This window comes from Passer domesticus, chromosome 10 (genome assembly GCF_036417665.1).
Source record: "Passer domesticus isolate bPasDom1 chromosome 10, bPasDom1.hap1, whole genome shotgun sequence".
Lineage (NCBI taxonomy): Eukaryota > Metazoa > Chordata > Aves > Passeriformes > Passeridae > Passer > Passer domesticus.
The window spans coordinates 5,906,829-5,925,144 of record NC_087483.1 but is presented as its reverse complement, the minus strand read 5'-3'; the positions used below and the strand labels follow the sequence as shown (position 1 = coordinate 5,925,144).

Below are 18,316 nucleotides of genomic sequence, written 5' to 3'. Positions count from 1 at the left end.
TGCTGTGTGGTGAGGATGGGTCTGGCACTGCTCTGGTGCCCCTGCCATTTATTGTTCTGACTTAGAGCACAGGCAGTGGGCCACATCCCCGTGGGGCATGCAGAAGGACTTTGTCTTGAGAAGTGCCATCACCTCTAGACCAGCAAGGGCAGGGAATATCTTCCTCAGCTTCTCCAAGAAATCTTTGTTGCATCCACTGCAAGCTGTGACAGGGAGTTGATTGAATCCTGGGAAGTTCCTCATATCAGACTATGGGGTGTGTTGCCTCTGTGTCTCCCTTGGGAATGCAGCTGGATTGGTGCTGTGGCTCTGTTCCCACTGCCAGCCCTGCTCATCTTCTGCTTTACACTCACATCACAACAAGAGTACTCAAAACCTCTGGCCACCCTTTCTTGAGGACCACTAGGTTTATTTCTGTGTTTTGCTGGTACCTTGGCAGGAAGTTTCTTTGGCAGCAAGAGAGTATTTGCAGGACTCCTGGTGCTGCTCAAGAGGATCTCTCAGCTGAGTGGCACTGCCACTATTTCCTGGCCTGAGATGTCTGAGTGTGATAAGTTGAGAAAGGCTCAGAGCAAAACCTAACTCTGAGGCATTCTCCCCAGGCTGACCTGGACTCTAAAGACAGTCAGAAATGTCATTTTGGCAAGGCAGCCAGGATGTGCCTGGGGACAGACAAGCATGCTCATAGTCCCTAGAAAGGGTGCAAGTACCTCTCAGCAATGAAGGGAAGTGTGGCAGTAAGCCAGCTCTACCCTAAAAGCCTTTAATATTTGCTAGAACACTTACTTTAACAGCTGTTAAAGCTGTTAACAGCATTAACCTGATGGTAACTGCTCTAGTTTATGCTGTCATGCCAGTAAAAACCCTCTAGTTTTGGCCAGTTGTATTTATCTTTTGAGCAGAAAGAGAAGCTCCACCAGGTGAAGGTTGGCATTTGTCTCATGTAAAGGTGCATTAGGCTCTCAGCAGAGGCATTTTGGGAGCATCCATCTGCCCCTTCATGTCACGCTGAAAGGTCAGGCAGCCTGGGAGCTGCTTGCTCCTGTGGTTGTTGCTTTGCTGGGTTCATACAGTGCTTTGTGCCCTGGGTTTGATCTGTGCCTGCAGTGTCCTTAGTACCTCTACTACCAATCTCAGGAGCTTTTAAATTTCTTGTAAGTGTTCTAGTTTTAGGTTTGGGTTTTTTTCCCTATGAAAGGAGTTATCTGCTCAGTTAATAGGACACAATGTCTTGTGAAGAAGCATCCTGTTCTCACGTGTCTAGGCTAGAAGAAATTGCTTTGGGCTGAGGCAGTAAAAGTACATGGAGCATTTTGTTCCTATTCAGATTTTTTCTGGTTTATTTGTAACTTCAAGGTGTTTTTTTCCCTACTGTTTTAGTTCCACCCATTTGCAAATTACTCACTAAAAAGGAGAACAAACTAAATAACCTCCTAGTCAATAAAAATTACCACCTTCAGAATGACTGGGGCCCCTAACATCAGAAGGACATGGAGCTGTGGAATGAGTCCAGAGGAGATTGTCCAAGGCTGGAGCCAGGCTGGGAGAGCTGGGGGTGCTCACCTGGAGAGGAGAAGGCTCCAGGGAGAGCTCAGAGCCCCTTCCAGGGCCTAAAGGGGCTCAGGAGAGCTGGAGAGGGACTGGGGACAAGGATGGAGGGGCAGGACACAGGGAATGGCTTCCACTGCCCGAAGGCAGGGCTGGATGGGATATTGGGAATTAGGAATTGTTCCATGGGAGGGTGGGCAGGCCCTGGCACAGGGTGCCCAGAGCAGCTGTGGCTGCCCCTGGCAGTGTCCCAGGCCAGGTTGGATGGGTCTTGGAGCACCCTGGGATGATGGAAGGTGTCCCTGCCCATGGCAGGGGTGGAATGGGATGAGCTTTAAAGTCACTCCCAAGCCAAACCACTCTGGGATTCTGGGACTGTAAAACCATGCCCTGGTAGAGTAGAGGAATGCTCTGTTCTTGCCTCTGATGCAGCTCTTGGCTGAACAACTCATCCTGGCTGTGTTCTCTCTTCCCCACCAGCTACACTGTTGGGTCAGTGCAGGAGAACAATGACCAGGTGTGGAAGTTCCAGCGTTTTTTCCTGGTGCAGGAATACTGCAGTCGCCTGACCATCCCCTTCCCCTTTGTCATCTTTGCCTACATATTCATGGTGCTGAGGAAATGCTTCAAGTGCTGCTGCAACAAGGAAAGCAAAGAGCCATCCATTTGTTGTGAGTTGGGTTTTTCCTTGTTGCCCACAAGTCATCTCTGCAGCAGGTGCATTGCAGTTCCTCCATGGTATCCTGTGCTTATGCCAGGCATTTTGTGCTGTGCTGGGAAATTGCCAAGGGCTACGCAGACCTCCGTCATGCAAATCCACTGTGCTACTGAAATCTCTTCAGTGAGATTCAAGTTTTCAATTTATCCAGTGCTCTCTTGTCCAAGCCATGTTGCTGTAGAATTGCCCTGTGTGTGTCAATCATTAAGATTTCAGATGAATCCTGACTCTTCAGGGCTGCCTGTGCTGTTTCCCAGCTTTGCCAGGTTGTGGGTTTGGCTTTTTTGTAATTCATTCTGCTTGCTAGGGAGTGACTGAAAGAGAACAAACAGTTTCGATGTAGCCAAATGAGCTAACCACCTCAAAAATGTGCCAAGTCAGTTCTCGAGCTGTTTCTCCTTTAATTTCTCTGCCAGAGGACACAGATAGGAATTGTTTTAACAAGCTTTCCCCCACCTCTCCAGCAAATGTAGCATTTTCTCAGCTGAGAGAGCATAAGTTGAGTTAATTGACAGGCTTGTTCCCATCCATCAGCAGCCTGCCTGTTGCCCTGCAGCAGAAGCTGGATTTGTTACCAGTTTAGGAGGAAGAGCCTGCTTTGGGGTATAAAATTGCTTAGCACTAAGTCATTTTGGCTGTCCAAATTGCTGTGTGGATTCCTTGCTGGGGAAGCTGTTGGATGGCAGATATTCCTGCTCAAATGATGCACAGTTGATGCTGCAGCTCTGAAAGAATGGGAGAGTTAATTAGAGCCAGAAAATGATTGTAGTTTTGCTGATGACAGGAACTGAGAACTTCATGGAGGAAGCACGTTGATGTATTGACTGTTGTAAAATCCTGCCCTGCCCATTTAATTCTTATGGAAATAGTTGGGATTTGGGTCCTTAAATACTTGTTGGAATGCAGGAGAACAGCTGAGGGGTGTGTGAGCTCAGAGGGGCACTGGTGGGAGAAAGGGACTTCAGCCCTGGGCTTCTTTTGTCTCAGTTAATTTTATTTTTTTATTTAAACCCCTATGGTCTAGGCTGTCCTCTTGGAACAGGATAAAATGCTGGAGTATTACCCTGGAGGCCTTTGATGCCTCAAAGTGGGCTCCTCTGTATCAACTCTTGAATTTACAGCACCAGCACAAAATGCTTTTTAGAAAAGACAATTCTCCATCATTCTGGAGTGCTTCAGTTCAATGAAAAAATCCTGCATCATGGTTCTTAGAAGTGTTACTCTTAATGATCCAGCATGGCATAATGTAGGAACAAATGGAAAGCTCAAACCCAGATGGGAACTTGCTAGAATGTCCTGTACCTGTTGGAGCAGAGGCACCTGTGTTAACCAAGACTCAGAGCAGTCCAGAAAGACTTTTGGAGCTTGTAAGGTTGGGGGGAGGGGGTTTGTGTTTGCAGGATTTTGGGTTTTATGTCTGCTCATATTTTGTATTTTTAAGTGACTCTGGTTGCCAGGAGCATTCAGTGCAAGGGGTTAGTGTCACATCTGTCAGAGCTGAGGCAGGGGTGGGCAGTGGGGCCGTGAGTGCCCAGGATGTGGAGCAGGGAATCATTAACCTCAGCATGCACACACTGACCCAGCCTTTTACACCTTGCCTCTAGAAAGACAAATTAAGTATTTTTTCTTCAAATACATTTCCCAGGCTCAAGAAATGAGGACAATGAAATCCTGGCATGGGAAGCTGTCATGAAGGAAAATTACCTCGTCAAAATCAACACAAAAGCAAATGATTCATCAGAAGAGTAAGCCTGCCCATCTTTGTCTTCATTCTCTTAATTTTCTCTTGAACATTTCTAGTGAAGGCAGGTTTTTAGCAGCTCTGAATGTTTACAATCTAATGAGTAAGTAACCAAACTCAGCATAGACATGCTTTTGATTTCTAAAGTGGAATGGTGCTTTTTTGTCTGCTGAAGAGAAGAAAATGTCTTCCCATGGTGTTTTGAGATCTCATCATGGGAAGCAGTGCCACAGCTGACCCTTGTTGCAGCATTAGTTTAGGCTGGACATTAGGAAAAAGTTCTTTATGGAAAGGGTTGTCCAGCCCTGGAACACACTGCCCAGGGCAGTGGTGGCACTCCCATCTCGGGGTGGGGATTTAGAAGCTGCGTGGATGTGGCACTTGGGGACACAAGTTAGTGGCAGAATTGGTTGGACTTGATATTTTCCAACCCAAATAATTCTATGGTTATACATTTAGCAGAGGATGTTTACCATTAGACCTGGAATCTCAGACATTCCCACAGCAGTAATCCAGATGGAGAGGTGTACTTACTAGCATGAGTAGGGAAGGCCTCTGAGGAGGGAAGATGGTCTTTAGAATCACGGTATTTGGAGCTTGGAGACTTAGACTTGGATGTTTCTTTGACTGCCAGCTCGTGGAAACATTATCTTTGGGATCTGTCTCACTCTTTTCAGAGTACTGTTATAAGAGAAAAAAGAAACAGAGCACAAGAAAACAGAACACTGCTAGAGAACAAAACCTGCTCTGTATGATTGCTTAACTTTGCTAACTTCTGGCAGCCTGAGTATTTCGCTTCATCAGAGAGAGCTGATAGGAATGGGCAGAAAAACCAGACCCTTCCATATCCGTGGGCATGGACATTACTGTCCACAAACAAGTGTTTAGGTTAAGACTACCCAGAGACACGCAGCGTTGGGTAAGAAGCCAAACAAATACCAAAAATATCTCCTTGGTGCTGGAAGCAAAAGTGTCTTGAGAAGGAAAATGGAACAGCATCCTACTAAGAGTAATTTGCATGTTGGTTAATTGACTTGTACTAAAAATTATGCCAGTCACATGCAGCCCTGCCTCCCTGGCAGGATGGAGCACTGGGGGGAGCTGGGGTGTGGGAATCAGCCAAGTTTTCCTTGGTATCCGGACTGATCCCTTTGCTCCGTGTTCTTCTTCTGCTTCTAGGATGGTGCATCGATTTAGACAACTGGATGCAAAGGTACTTCTGTCCCAGATTGCTCTGGGAATGTGATTCTCTCTGGTAAAGCAGGGGGTGTGCCACGGCAAGGAAAATGAGCCTCCCAGAGGCGTGTGCAGTCTTTGTCACTGTCACCAGGACCCCAGTTTAACGAGCTTTTTTACTGTGCTGTTTGGATTCCAGAGATGGGAATGTGTAGGGCGTGTAGTGATTAGGACAAGAGGGAATGGTTTTGAACTTAGAGCAGGAATAGATGGGATAATGGGACGAAATTCTTGGCTGTGAGGGTGGGGAGGCCCTGGCACAGAATGCCCAGAGAAGCTGTGGGTGCCCCTGGATCCCTGGAAGTGTCCAAGGCCAGGTTGGATGGGGTTGGAGCAGCCTGTGTCCCTGCCCACAGCAGGGGTGGAACACAATGAGCTGTAAGGTCCCTTCCAAGCCACAAGAGCTTCATATTGTGCAGGAAAATGAAACAGAAGGACACTTGCTTAGCACTGGAGGAGTTCTGGGATAGAAGAAAATCGAAGTATTTTCCACCTTAAGCTGCAACATTCAGCTGTGTAACAGGCCCATGAAACACCAGTGGGAAGAAGGGGTGTCACACACCTGACACGTCCCCTTCCCAAAGGTGTCTGTCGAGTTCAGCTTCTGGTGCTGTTGGCATGGGGTTATTAAGCAATAGAAATCTACCAATCTACCAGAGAGCACCTTATGAGAATTGCCATACAAATAATCTTTCTGTGACTGTGATGCTGAGACGACCTTCACAGTGGGTGTTTTCTGAGACTGGACTGAATTATCTCTTTGGCCTCTGAAGTGGGGAGTGGCTTTGGTATGAAGCACAGACTGCTGAGAAGCTCACAGGTGAAAAGAGCCACATATACTTCAGAGTACATATTTTGGTTGCTGTCAAATAATTTAGATGGCAAAATGATAGCTTGCTTCCCAGGCTGAAAGGGGAGTGGTGAGCGAGTCTGTGGCTAGTGATGCTGCTCTTGAATCTGAAAGGAGATCCTCCTAACCTTAATTCTCTCCTGAAAAGAAATGCCCATCTCTTGCATCTCTCTTCTGCTAACTGCTGGTTAACTCACTGAAATACAGAGGCATCAGGGCTCGTTGCATTAATTGCCCTGATGAACACTGTAATAGGGAGTGTCCTCTCAAGCACTCTTGCATTTGGTGTAATATTTGAAGAGGCAATTACTCATTACTTGCATTTCTCATTAGCATTGCTTTCCTTCAGCAAGATGGACTTCACAAAAATAACCTCCTTCTTCTTTTTTTAAAAGCTCTCTGACTTGAAAAGCCTTCTGAAAGAGATTTCCAGTAAAATTAAATGAGTGCAGCTGAAATCCAAGAGCAGCTACTGGAGCAGGGTGAGCCCTCTTTAAATCCATTCTCTGCCTTGAAGAAGTGTATCAGCATTTGTGGTGTTAAATTGGTGTGTCTTTGAAAGAAGAGTAAGTATTAATTGCTGATGCTTGTATTCATATTGTCTGATACTGGGAGAGAAAGGAGACATGAATGCTCTTCCTCATTTGTATTTTTCTTTCTGAAAGATACAGTTTTTCATCTAGGGTTTTCTATCAGTTTTTGGCACTGTTTAAAATACCTTGTTTTGCTCACTTGTCTTTGAAAAACTGTGACTAACCCATGGTTATTTTAGTTGTCTTTGTGTTGGAGGGCCTCTAGAAAATGCAGGGCTGCTGTGCTGGATCCTTCAGCCTTGGTACCTTTTAACTCTGAAGAGCAGGCAACCCAAATAGAAAAGACTGAAGCGAGGGCAGGAGTAAGGTTTATTTTTCCACTGTCAGAGTGGGGCATTAGGCTGGATCATGTACCCTTCCTGTGTCCAGTACAATAAGCTGCAGTGTGAGGAGCTGACCCAAAGCCTCCAGTCCAGCTGAGTGTCTGGTCATCAGCCTTGGGTCCTTTAGCCTCCAGTTTCAAGGAAGAATTGGCTTGGATACCACAGTGGGATGTGAAAGGCAGACAGAATACTGATGGATGCAGAGAACACTGTCATCTTTTGAAACAGCAGGTTAAGAAGTGTAACTGTTGAATGGCATAATCTGGAACAACTTGACCAGCCTGGCCATTAGGGCCTGGCTCCTTCTTCCACAGAGTGGTTTTGTCCAAGAGAACTTAAAGCTGTGCCAAACATTCCCCAGTCAGCTCACTGTTTTCCTGGGAGAACTGAATATTCACTTGACCTAAGTTCCATTTAGTCATGAATGACTTGCAACCACCTAATAAAATCTACAAGGATCACCAGCTCCTGGGCTGGTTCCAGGATGTGCTGGACTCCAAGTTCCCTAAAAACTAGGCTGTAGAATAGTGGAACTCTGGATGCCATTTAGTCCAGTGCTGCTCAAACAGCACCAGCGCAGATCAAAGGGAGCTGCAGTGTGGCTGGAAAACAGGCTGAGATTAGATACAGTGGGGCAGCCTGGGACAAGGGGACAGCAGTTTATGATGGAGTGTGTGGAAAGGGGTCTCTCATTATAGATGACAGTGCCTTCAGAAGAATCCCAGAATCCCAGAATGGTTTGGGTTGGAAGGGACCTTGAAACACTAATTGCTCGTCTGAATGAATCCATCTCCCTTCCATTCTCTCCTGTAGTAGCCGGATCTTGCTTATTCCTTGCATGGGCTGTCTGTCAGACTTGCTGGGGGCTGGAATGCTGGCGTGCCAGAATGGATTGGATTTCAGTAGCATCACCCCGAGGAAAGCCTTTGGTCCAGCCCTGCATCCCTATTTCAGACTGTACAGGAACATTGTGGACTTGTTCCCACTCTACCTGAAACCTTCCAGCAGAAGTTCAGCTATTACAGCCCTGCACGGGAGAGACATTAATTCATCCAAGAAGTGTTTGCAAAGGCTTTGTGGGCAGTCCTTGCTTGCTTTCATTAGTGAAAATTTGTATCCTGGCAATGATGGAACTCATTGGACTTTTCCAGAATGCGTTTGCTGATGTTTGCATCTGGAAATGGAGAAGAGATTGTTGGAACCTTTAAATAGATCAATGCTTGATATGGTGAGGTGGTGCTTTGTGCTTTCTGTCTAAAATAGCAGCTGAATTCTGTCACATTTGTTCGGTATACCTGAGAGCACAGCCGAGTGAGGGCACTACAAATAGCATTTATTTACATGGCAAAACATTGTATCCATCTTCCTTCCCAGTGTCTAGGAATCATGGAATCGTAGACTCACTAGAGGAAAGGACCTGCAAGGATCATGGAGTCCAACCCCTGGCCCTGCACAGACACCCCAACAATCCCACCCTGTGCATCCCTGAGAGCATTATTCAAATGTTCCCTGGGCTCTGGCAGCCTGGGGCTGTGCCCTTTCCCTGGGGGAGCCTGGGCAGTGCCCAGCACCCTCTGGGGGAAGAACCTTTTCCTGATATCCCACCTGACCCTCCCCTGACACAGCTCCAGCCACTCCCTCAGGTGCTGTCCCTGTCACAGAGAGCAGAGATTGGAGCTGTCCCTCGGGAGGAAGCTGCCAGCCACGCTGAGACCTCCTCTCTCTCTCTCCTCCTTCTCCTCCTCTCCAAGCTGAACAAGCCAGTTGACCTCAGCTGTTCCTCATACAGCTTCCCCTCCTGTCCCCTCATCATCTTCATTCCCCTCTTTGGATGCTCCCTGCTAGCTTTATATCCTTATGATACATTCAGAGAGGTTGCTGCTCTTTTCTCCCTGCATCTCATGACCCAGCTGTACTGTATGCTGTGCATGACACCATCCTGGGGGATCCAGCACTAACAGTAGCAGTGCTATTTGTTTACATGGGGAAATATTTCCTCCTGAACAGGAGCCAGGCTTTCACTCATTCACATGGCAGTTAGCTTGCATGATACATTCTTGAGATAAGGTTCCTTGCTGGAAATTATTTTTCCCTTAATAATTTCTCTGCCTTGGATGTGAAAACTGTGCTTTTTGTTCATTCCTTCCTATATAAAACCTTTGGAATCCTTTGAACCCTTCAGGCCAATCCCAAGGGCCTTGCCTTGGAAGAATATACCAGAGTCTCCACCTAGGCTGAAAGAGAAAACTTCCCCATGGAGCCTTGCAACACAATGATCCACCCCAGTTCCTTTCCCTACGTGTTCCAAAGTCTCCTGGTTTTCCTTTCCGTGTTTCCTCACTGATTGTGGTACCCCTGGTGGCCAGCCCTGTCTTCCCTGTAGGCCAGTGCCCTTTGCCCTGCCCTTGGTGCTGCCCCCGTGTCCCACTGACCCCTACTTAACCTTGTGCAGACCCCATGGCCAGGCCTTTGTCCCTGATCCCTTTGGCATGGTGGATGCAATAAACCTTCACTGGAATACATCAAACAAAGACCCCTCCTGTCTTTCCTCTGCTGAGCTATGTGAGGTGTGCGTGTGTGCATGGACTATGAATGGCTGTTCTTGTGGCCCTGCTCCAAGCAGCTTCTGAAGGAGATGCTTCGAAGGAGGTGGCAGCACTTCTACCATCCTGCCACATGGAAACAAGAACCTGCTGTGTGCTTGCCCAAAGCTCTAGAGATCTGTTGTTGTGTGAATGGAACTGTGAAACCATGTTCTGTAAGGTCTGAAGTCTGGAGTCAGTCCATGTAAAGCGCTGTACGCAGGGGTGCCAGCCTGCACCCCACACGCTGCTCCCTTGCCAGAGGCGGCGCGGGCTCTTCTCCAGGCTGCTGTGGGCCCGAGCCGGGTGCCCATGGAGCCCCGGCACGGCGGCCCCGCGGCTCCCCGGGCAGCAGCCGGCCCTCTGCCCCCTGCGGAGCCCGGCGCCAGCGGCTGCTGGCCGCGCCTCAGGGCTGTGCGGGCAGGGGAGGCCGGGGCTGGGCGCAGGGAGCGCCCGCCACAGGGGCTGAGCCCGCGCCAAGCCTTCCCTGCTGCCGCTGCTCTCTGCAGCTGGCAGAGGACACGAGCCGAGCGGCCGAGCAGCTGCGCCGGGCCCTGCGCTACCTGGAGAGCCCCCAGGAGCCCCTGCGAGAGGCGGCCATCAGGTTCATGGGTGAGCCCCGAGGCCGGGCTCCCTCCCCGGCCCGCCGCAGCTCGGCCCCAGCCCCGCCCGCTGCCCCGGCAGCGCCATCCGGGCCCGGCGCCGTGGAGCCCCGCCTGGCCCGGGCGCTGCTGCCGCCCTCAGGCCGCCCTGCCAGCTGAGAAATGCTCCTTGGGCCTTGGCCTTGGTCAACAGCCCCTGGGCTCAGCTCCTCTGCAGCTCAGCACAAACACTGTCTGCCCCAGGCACTGCTGCTGCCCAACCAGCTCCTGGTTTCTGGAGGAGCAGCCCTGGGAACTGGTTTTGTTCCCTCAGTGGCACAACATCCCTGTTCTCACACTGCCAAAGAAAGCTGTTGATGCCAAGTGCGGCCAGGAGGAACCATTGCTGGGACTGAAGCCCCTCTCTTGGGGCCCTACAAACAGCGCTGCAAAAGGAGCCCCTTGGAGCTCTCCTGGGCCAGCAACTCCCTCTGAGTGGGGCCTCTCCCAGCCGGGAACTCTCCCGTTTGCTGCACTTGGGGATCCTGAACAACGACGGAGCCTGGGCCGATCCCCCCACTCCTCCAGGCTCAACCCTTCACCCACTGGGGAGATGCCAAAGCATCTACAGGGAGTATTTCTTCCCCTCAGAGGAATTTCTCACAGGTGCCTTGCACTGACTCTTTGTGTCTGTGTGCACACAGGAGTGCCTGTGCTGGGGAAAAGTGACAGAAATGATGCTCTCGGAGGGGTTGGAGTGCCTTTGATAGCTGAGTCAGTCAGACCTGTAAGTAAGGTTAAGTCATGAGGAATAACCTAAGTTAAATGTTGTTAAGAGTTGTTTTGCTGCTAAGTAGTTATGTTTAATATAAGTTATAAGCTGAGTTAAATACTGTTAAATGTTATTTCTTTGTTAAATTGCAAAGTCATAGGTCATAGGTTAAATACTGATAAGCTCTGTTCTTTTGCTAAATTGTGAAGTTGAAGGTATCAGTTAAGGTTAAGGTGGAAGTTAAGGTTAAGTTATAAGTTAAGTCCTGTTAAGTTTGAGCTCTGTTAAGCTTTTGGGCCACATTCCTTTTATCCTTGCCCTCACTGTCCTTGTGTCACACACACACACAGGGGCGGTTTTCGGTTCCTTTCTGGTTTGATTGCCTGGATTTTGTTTGGTTTTGTTGTTGCTTTGTTTCCTTCGTGTGCTTGAAGTGTCCAGTCAGGAGCAGAGTGACTCTTGCCAAGGAATTTTGTGGTGCTGTCACTTAATATTAAATCTGGTTGTTGCTGATCCCTTGCTGGGGATTTTTTCAGCGCTCTCAAGCACTTGTTCGTAACAGGGTGAAGGAGCCCTGGCCCAGGCTCTGGCCCTGGGGGACACGGGGACACTGCCGGGGGGTCCCTGTCCCCCTGTCCCACCCCCCAGGGCCCCGGCCTCCCATCCCCGTGTCAGGCTCTGGGGTCGATCTCGTGGAACATCCTCTGGGGGAGGCTGCGGCGCTGGGGGCGGGGGGACCCGGGGGGACAGGGGACCCCGCTGTGCAGGAGCAGGGTTGGACTGCTCTTGGGGAGCTGTGAGGGGGGCTGGGGCAGAGTGACCTCCCCAGTGACCTCACACAGCCCCTGTGATGTCACACAGCCCCTGCGATGTCACACAGCCCATTGTGATGCCACAGCCCATATTGTGATGTCACAGATAATGTTGTGATATCACACAACCTACCCTGGGATGTCACACAGCCATTCTGTGATGTCACATCCCCTCTGTGATGTCACACAGATACCCTGTGATGGCAGAATCCATTCTATGATGTCACAACCTATGATGTCACAGAGCCTACTCTATGATGTCACAGACAACTCAGTGATGACACACACAACTGCTCTGTGATGTCACAAAGCCCCTTCATGATATCACAGGGCCAGTGCTGGGATACCATTCTGTGATATAAATCTGCACTGTGATGTCACAGAAGAAGATTTGGTGATGTCACAAAGTCACCATGTGATGTCACCGTCTGTTCTGTGATGTCACACCTGGCTCTGTGAAGTTGCTCAGTCACCCAGTGATGTCACAACCCACTCTCTGATGTCACAGAGCCACCTTCCATGATGGCAGAGGCTACTCCATGGCCTCACATCCTACTCTGTGATGTCACAACCCCCTCCATGATGTTACACAATCCTCTCTGTGATGCCATACTGACACTCTGTAATGTCACAGCACACAGTTTCACATCACAGCCTGCTCTATGACGTCATACTGCCGTGCCATGATGTCACAGCCTGCTCTGTGATGTCACACAGAATCCCTTCTATTATGCTGTTGCTACTCAATGACCTCACACAAGAAACTCTGTGATGTCACAGCCCAACCTATGACCTCACACAGCCCACTCTGTGCTGTCACACAGCCCCTTGCTGACATCACAGCTGCTCTGTGCCTCTAGGACACAGCCACAGAGGTGCTGCTGTGACACAGCCCCCTCTGGGACATCCCCCAGCCCCTGCCAGTGCTGAGCCCCTGTCAGCTCTGTCTGTGCCCTGCTGGTGTCCCTGAGCTGCCCTGGCAGTGCCCCAGCCCTGCTGGGCTGTGCCCAGGAGCTGCTCCTGGCCAGAGCTGTCTCTCTGCAGCGCTGCCCTTGCCAGGAGCTGCCTCTGGGCCAGGAGCCCGGCCCAGCTCAGCAGCACAGACACAGCACAAGGACTTTAATGACCCTCTGGGGCTTTGGTGCTCTTTGCATCAGACTCAGTCTCTCAGAGTATCCTCAAAGAACTTCTCAAGAACTCCAAATCAGATTCAAATTTCAAACTTTCTTTAACTTCTAATGGGTCCCAAGGAGGGACACAACTCATGTGAATGTGTCCCCAGGTTCCAGGTAGAGCAGAACACTGGAGGCAGTGATGACAGGTGGAAACAAGCAAGGGAAAGGTGTCTCTGGTGCTGAGCAAACCTGGATGTGTTTCAGGAATGCAAAGGGCCAAGGCCTGAGCCCCAGCCCCTGTCAAGGCAGATCCTGTCCCTTCCTCCTTGCTCAGGGCTCTTCCCGGGATGGGCTCTGGCATGTGGGGATGTGCAATGCCAAGGGCAGGACCATGGGGCGGCCCCTGCCAGGCTGCTGAGCAGGGACAAGGAGGCAATGAGGCCCCAGGCCTGCAAGGGTCACTTGTCCTCTCGTGGCCTCAGGCCCAGGGCCCAGTATTCGGTGTCTGCACCTTCAGCGAGGGCAGGGGGCCAGCAGGGGCTGTTGTCTGGGTGCTGCCGATAAAGGGCAGGGGGCAGTCGCAGGGCTGGCACCCAGCCCGGGCCCTGGTGGCTCCCCAGGCCACGGTGCCGTGACCGCGGCCCTCCTGTCACGGAGCTCTGAGCCCACACAGCTGCTGCCACCATGGCGAGGGCGGCCGCGTCTCCTCCCGCGGGGCTGCGCAGTCGCTGCTGCCCCGGCAGCTTTTGGCCCCACAGAAACAGCACCAGAGCCTGCTCAGGAACGTGCTCAAGAAGAGCAAGTCTACTTTCAGCACTTCCATTGGCTGCTCCTTTAGGGTGATCGCACCACACTCAGAGACACAGAACACCTTCTCCTTCTCCTTTGAGAATTATGTCTGTCCTCTGCACTTGCGCAATGCTCCAGATATTAGCTGCTGGCCTCAGCTAGACATATAAACAATGCTGCATTAAACTTTAAACTCGCCTGGTTTTTTATGCAAGGATGGATGAAAAACACACAGAAAAGTCCAAGCAGACATGCGAGTGGCTCTGTAGAGTCTCTCTGTCCTGTGAAATTCAGTAGCTGTTGGTGCTTTTGTACTGCAGCTAATCCCAGCTATGGAAAAAATCATTCCAGGAAAGAGCAACATCATCTGACAGAGACCAAGTGTTGCAGCAGTGCTCCAGGTGCTGCTGCCAACAGCCCCTGCAGGGAGGAGCACAGCCCCCAGAGCACGTGGGCTTTGGCTCCCTGTGGCACAGAAGCCCCCCGGGGCACAGGTCTCTGGGGCAGGAGAGGGGCAGCAGCGCTGCCAGGGCTCGGGGGATGGCAGCTCTGCTTGGGCGGGGACTCTGCCACACCTGCTGATGGCAGCGCTGCCCGGGCCCCAGGGCTCAGAGCAGCATTGGTGCCCTGGCCCACACGTTCCCTGTGCCTGGCACAGCCGCGGGTTTAGGATGGCCAGCAGCCGGGACGTGTCCCAAGGAGGCCATGCCAGCTTTTGTGGAAGGCCCCATGCCCTTGCCAGCGCGGCTGCCTCAGCAGCCCTGGGGGCTCCTTCTGCTGCCCTGAGCCCGCAGAGCAGGACAGCGTTTGCTGATGGGCTGAACCCTTCCTAAAGATCCTGTCGGGCTGCCTTAGACACTTGGGGCCAGGGATTCCTGCCAACCGGGGCCACTTTGGGTGGGCTGGGGGCGGCCCCAGGGCAGGTGGCAGTGTGTGCAAGGGCCCTTTGTGACACGCTGCAGCACGGTCACCGTGGCATGGAATGGAGGAGTGTGTCCTTTGTGACACGTGGTGACATGGGAGCTGGCAGTGACAAGAGCACGGCACAGCGCACAGAGCAGGCGCCGAGACAGGACGGGACAGAGCGGTGCTGTGAGGAGCCCCCGCACAGCGCACTCATTCGTGTCCCACCTGGAGCTTTTTCCAGACGCTGTTCCTGTAGCTGGCCTTGCGGCCAGACTGTGGCATTTGGTGACTCGCATCTTTTCCAAGACATCTATCCCTGTGGCCTGTGCACTCCAGGCCAGACCGCGGGATTTGGTGACCTGAATCGTTGTTGAGGAGTCTCCTGTGATATTGGCAGGAGTCCTCAAGACCAAAGTGCAGGACTTGCTGTCCTGCTGCCTTCCTGAGGTTTCTCTCTTGCTGCTGCTTTCAACAACTGCAAGACTTGTTGACTTGGCAATATCCCAAGGAACCTCTATTTAAGGTGCCCTCTAGGCCAGACTCTGACATGGCAGGCAGATTCCTTGGCTTGTTCAAAGTGCTCAGGGGGAAAAAAAACAAAGGCCCTGGAGCTGCCCCAGCACAACAGCCTGAAGAGCCAGAGCAGATCCAGACACTGCAGGATGGTGAGTGGCAGAGCTGGGCCACAGGGCTGATGGCTGCAGCCAGCGTGGGCCCATCCCATCCCATCCCATCCCATCCCATCCCATCCCATCCCATCCCATCCCATCCCATCCCATCCCATCCCATCCCACACAGTCCCTGTGGTCATGGGCCAGAGGGCCTTGACACCGAGGGACGGCCAAGGAGACTGGAAAAGGCTGGGAGAGGAGGGTGCCCAGAAGGGGCCACCTCCCACAGCGCTCACATCCCCTCCAGGGATGCTGGGGAAAGACCAGACCTCTGTGAGTCCGTCCTGGCAGAGGTTTGGTCCCTCCACCTCAGGCTCTTGGTGCCTTTTTCCCCCTTCCAGGGAGATGCGCCATGTCTTGACCTCCATGTGTTCCCATGTCGCATACCGCCTTCTCCTCGTGCTCAGCTGTGAAAAGCCAAGGTGGGATCTGCCCTTCCTGGCATTCCTTGTGGAGGTGAGCCTGCTGGCCAGCACTGCCTCGCTGAGCTGCCTCCCAGCTCTCTGTCCTCTCGTAGCCGCAGCTGCCTGGGACGGTGCCCGTGCCCTGTGCTGCTGCCGGGGCCCAGCCCTGTGCGGTTCCGGGCTCCTGCTGGCCGGGTGCCCCATCACTGCCCTGTGCCTTTCAGGTCCTCGAGTGCCTGGACTTGAGTAAATGTGCTCACACTGTCCTGAAGATCATGTCAAGTTGCCTGCACAGCAAGTGCAGGGAGAGGCGTCGCCTGGCGCTCAGAGGCCTCGTGGTGCTCAGCAAGGATCCCTCAATGGTGAGAAGGGGCAGCGGCTGAAGCTGCGCTGGGGAAAGCAGCCCCATGGGCTGGCAGGGCTGAGGCAGCTGAGGCAGCTGCTCCCAGCTCTCCTGCCTCACCTGCCCCAGTGCTTTGGGGCAGGCCTTTGGCCTGTGGGCCCTGCAGCAGCAGGGTGGGGTCGCAGTGCCCGGGCGCTGTTGGCGCTGCAGCCGTCCATGGCTTCCCAGCTCAGCCTTGTGTTCAACACAGGCCAGACCTATACGCAGCGTGTCTCGAAGACTTCTGGAGCTGCTGGGTGATGCAGATGGACAGGTGGTCAGCATGTCCCTCTCTCTGTTGAAGAAGATGCTCCAGAAAAAACATCTCATGATATCCAGCACTTCGGCCCCAAAGCTAGCTGAGGCACTCCTGCCACTCTTTGACCGTGTAAGGCTCTGTGCCCCCAGCCATGGGCACTGGCCGCTGGCCAGAAAATTTGTGCTCTCTGGATATTCAGGACTTTGCCCAGGAGTACTGCATATGTGATGCTTAGGCCTTTTTCTCCTTCTTTCCTCCAGGACAACAGCCATCTGCAGCTGCTCTCCATTTCCCTCTTCTGCAAGGTGATGGAATTGGTAGTGGAAGAGGGTAAAAAGCCCCTGAAGAGAATTGTGAGCCTGAGCCTGCTCCCACTCTTCTTGCACTGCCATGAGGAGAACCAGCGTGTGGCAGAGGTGAGGTTTCGTGTGATGCTGGTGGATCTCTGGGAGGGGGCTCGGCTGCCTCCTGCCCGGTGCCTCGTGGGCTGCAGCCTCCTCCAGGCCCTGGCACAGGGATGAGAGTCCGGTGCCCTGGGCTGTGGGGCCATCTCTGGCTCTCTGCTGCTCTCCAGGCCTCTATGAAAACGCTGTATTGTGCGGCTGGCTTCTTGGAGAAGACGGATCTCCAGAGGGTTCTGAAGACAGAGCAGCCATTGAAAATTGATGAGTGCCTGGTAAGGAGGGCCTGGAAGCCCCAGCCTCAGCCTGGAGAAGGCCCCTGAGCGCGGTGCTCAGTGTGCGGGGCTGGCAGCTGTGCCCCTGCCCACTGCTGCAGCCAGAGGCCGCGCGGGCTCTTCTCCAGGCTGCTGTGGGCCCGAGCCGGGTGCCCATGGAGCCCCGGCGCGGCGGGGCTGCGGGGCGGCCCCGCGGCTCCCCGGGCAGCAGCCGGCCCTCTGCCCCTGCGGAGCCCGGCGCCAGCGGCTGCTGGCCGCGCCTCAGGGCTGTGCGGGCAGGGGAGGCCGGGGCTGGGCGCAGGGAGCGCCCGCCACAGGGGCTGAGCCCGCGCCGAGCCTTCCCTGCTGCCGCTCTCTGCAGCTGCTTGAGGACAGGAGACAAGCGAGCGAGCACATGCAATGGGCCCTGCGCTACCTGGAGAGCCCCCAGGAGTCCCTGCGAGAGGCGGCCATCAGGATCATGGGTGAGCCCCGAGGCCGGGCTCCCTCCCCGGCCCGCCGCAGCTCGGCCCCAGCCCCGCCCGCTGCCCCGGCAGCGCCATCCGGGCCCGGCGCCGTGGAGCCCCGCCTGGCCCGGGCGCTGCTGCCGCCCTCTGGCAGCCGTGCCCTTGGGCGGCAGCGTGCGGCAAGGGCCCGGGCTGAGCCCTGCCGGGCCAGCAGGGCGTGTGGCCGCAGCGCTGGCAGCGCCGCTGGCAGGGAGCTGTGCCGCTGCTGCCGTGACAGGCTCTGTGTTCACAGGGATGGCCGCGCGCTACCTGTCAAGGAAGAGGGAAGAGCTCCAGTTCCACAGTCAGGGTGAGTGAGGGCAGCGGGCTGGCAGCGGGGCTGCCAGGGAGAGCTGCCATGCCCGGGCAGGGAGCTGCCATCCCTGTCCTGGCTGCGGTGGGCTTCGCTCCCTGTGTGCATGAGGGATGGCGTGGCCAGAGCACACAGAGCGATTGCAGGGACACTGCTGGGGGGATTCGTGGCCAGCATCTTGTGGCTGATCCTGTGGGGCCCTCCTCTCTTCCGGTCGATAGAAGAGCTGAGTGGGACACCCTTGATGTAGTGGTTTTGCTTTGCCAATTTAGGATTTCCTGGCCAATGTGCCAATTGCTGTGGTGGGTTCAGTGCTGGTTAATCAGCAGTTCGCTCACCAGAATGTATTTACTCATTTCCCCTTTGAGACAGGATTAAGAGAAAGCTAAAGCAGGCTCGAGCCTTTAAAAGGGTATGAAGAACAATTTATTAAGAGTAACTAAAAGAAAGAGTAATAAGAGTCAGAACAAAACCTTCGGAACACTTCTCCTCCCCCTACAACCTTTTCTTTCCCACTGACAATGTAAAGAGACCAAACCAAAATTTTGAGTCAGTTTACT

The 18,316-nt window shown here is 53.0% G+C and overlaps 2 protein-coding genes across 19 annotated transcripts in view; both read left to right on the top strand.

The window, feature by feature from the left end:
- Positions 1-9,361, top strand: part of TRPM8 (transient receptor potential cation channel subfamily M member 8) — a 121,980-nt gene extending 112,619 nt beyond the window's left edge. For 15 of the 18 annotated variants that reach the window (XM_064433472.1, XM_064433470.1, XM_064433482.1 and 12 more), the window contains 5 exons: positions 2,029-2,219; positions 3,912-4,011; positions 5,187-5,220; positions 6,489-6,575; positions 7,823-8,239. In XM_064433472.1, coding sequence (XP_064289542.1) covers positions 2,029-2,219; positions 3,912-4,011; positions 5,187-5,220; positions 6,489-6,539 — 376 coding nt within the window. In that variant the 3' untranslated portion in view covers positions 6,540-6,575; positions 7,823-8,239. Of the gene's footprint in view, positions 1-2,028; positions 2,220-3,911; positions 4,012-5,186; positions 5,221-6,488; positions 6,579-7,822; positions 8,240-8,385 lie in introns of those variants that run through there. The other 3 variants (XR_010368912.1, XR_010368911.1, XM_064433471.1) reach the window with 2 other exon arrangements.
- Positions 9,362-10,812: 1,451 nt separating this feature from the next.
- On the top strand, positions 10,813-17,006 carry LOC135309355 (maestro heat-like repeat-containing protein family member 6). The gene is made up of 6 exons (XM_064435506.1): positions 10,813-10,959; positions 15,579-15,693; positions 15,866-16,003; positions 16,235-16,411; positions 16,543-16,698; positions 16,857-17,006. Exons 2-6 carry the CDS (start codon positions 15,583-15,585, stop codon positions 17,004-17,006), a joined length of 732 nt encoding a protein of 243 aa, XP_064291576.1. The 5' UTR covers positions 10,813-10,959; positions 15,579-15,582.
- Positions 17,007-18,316: the final 1,310 nt, after the last annotated feature.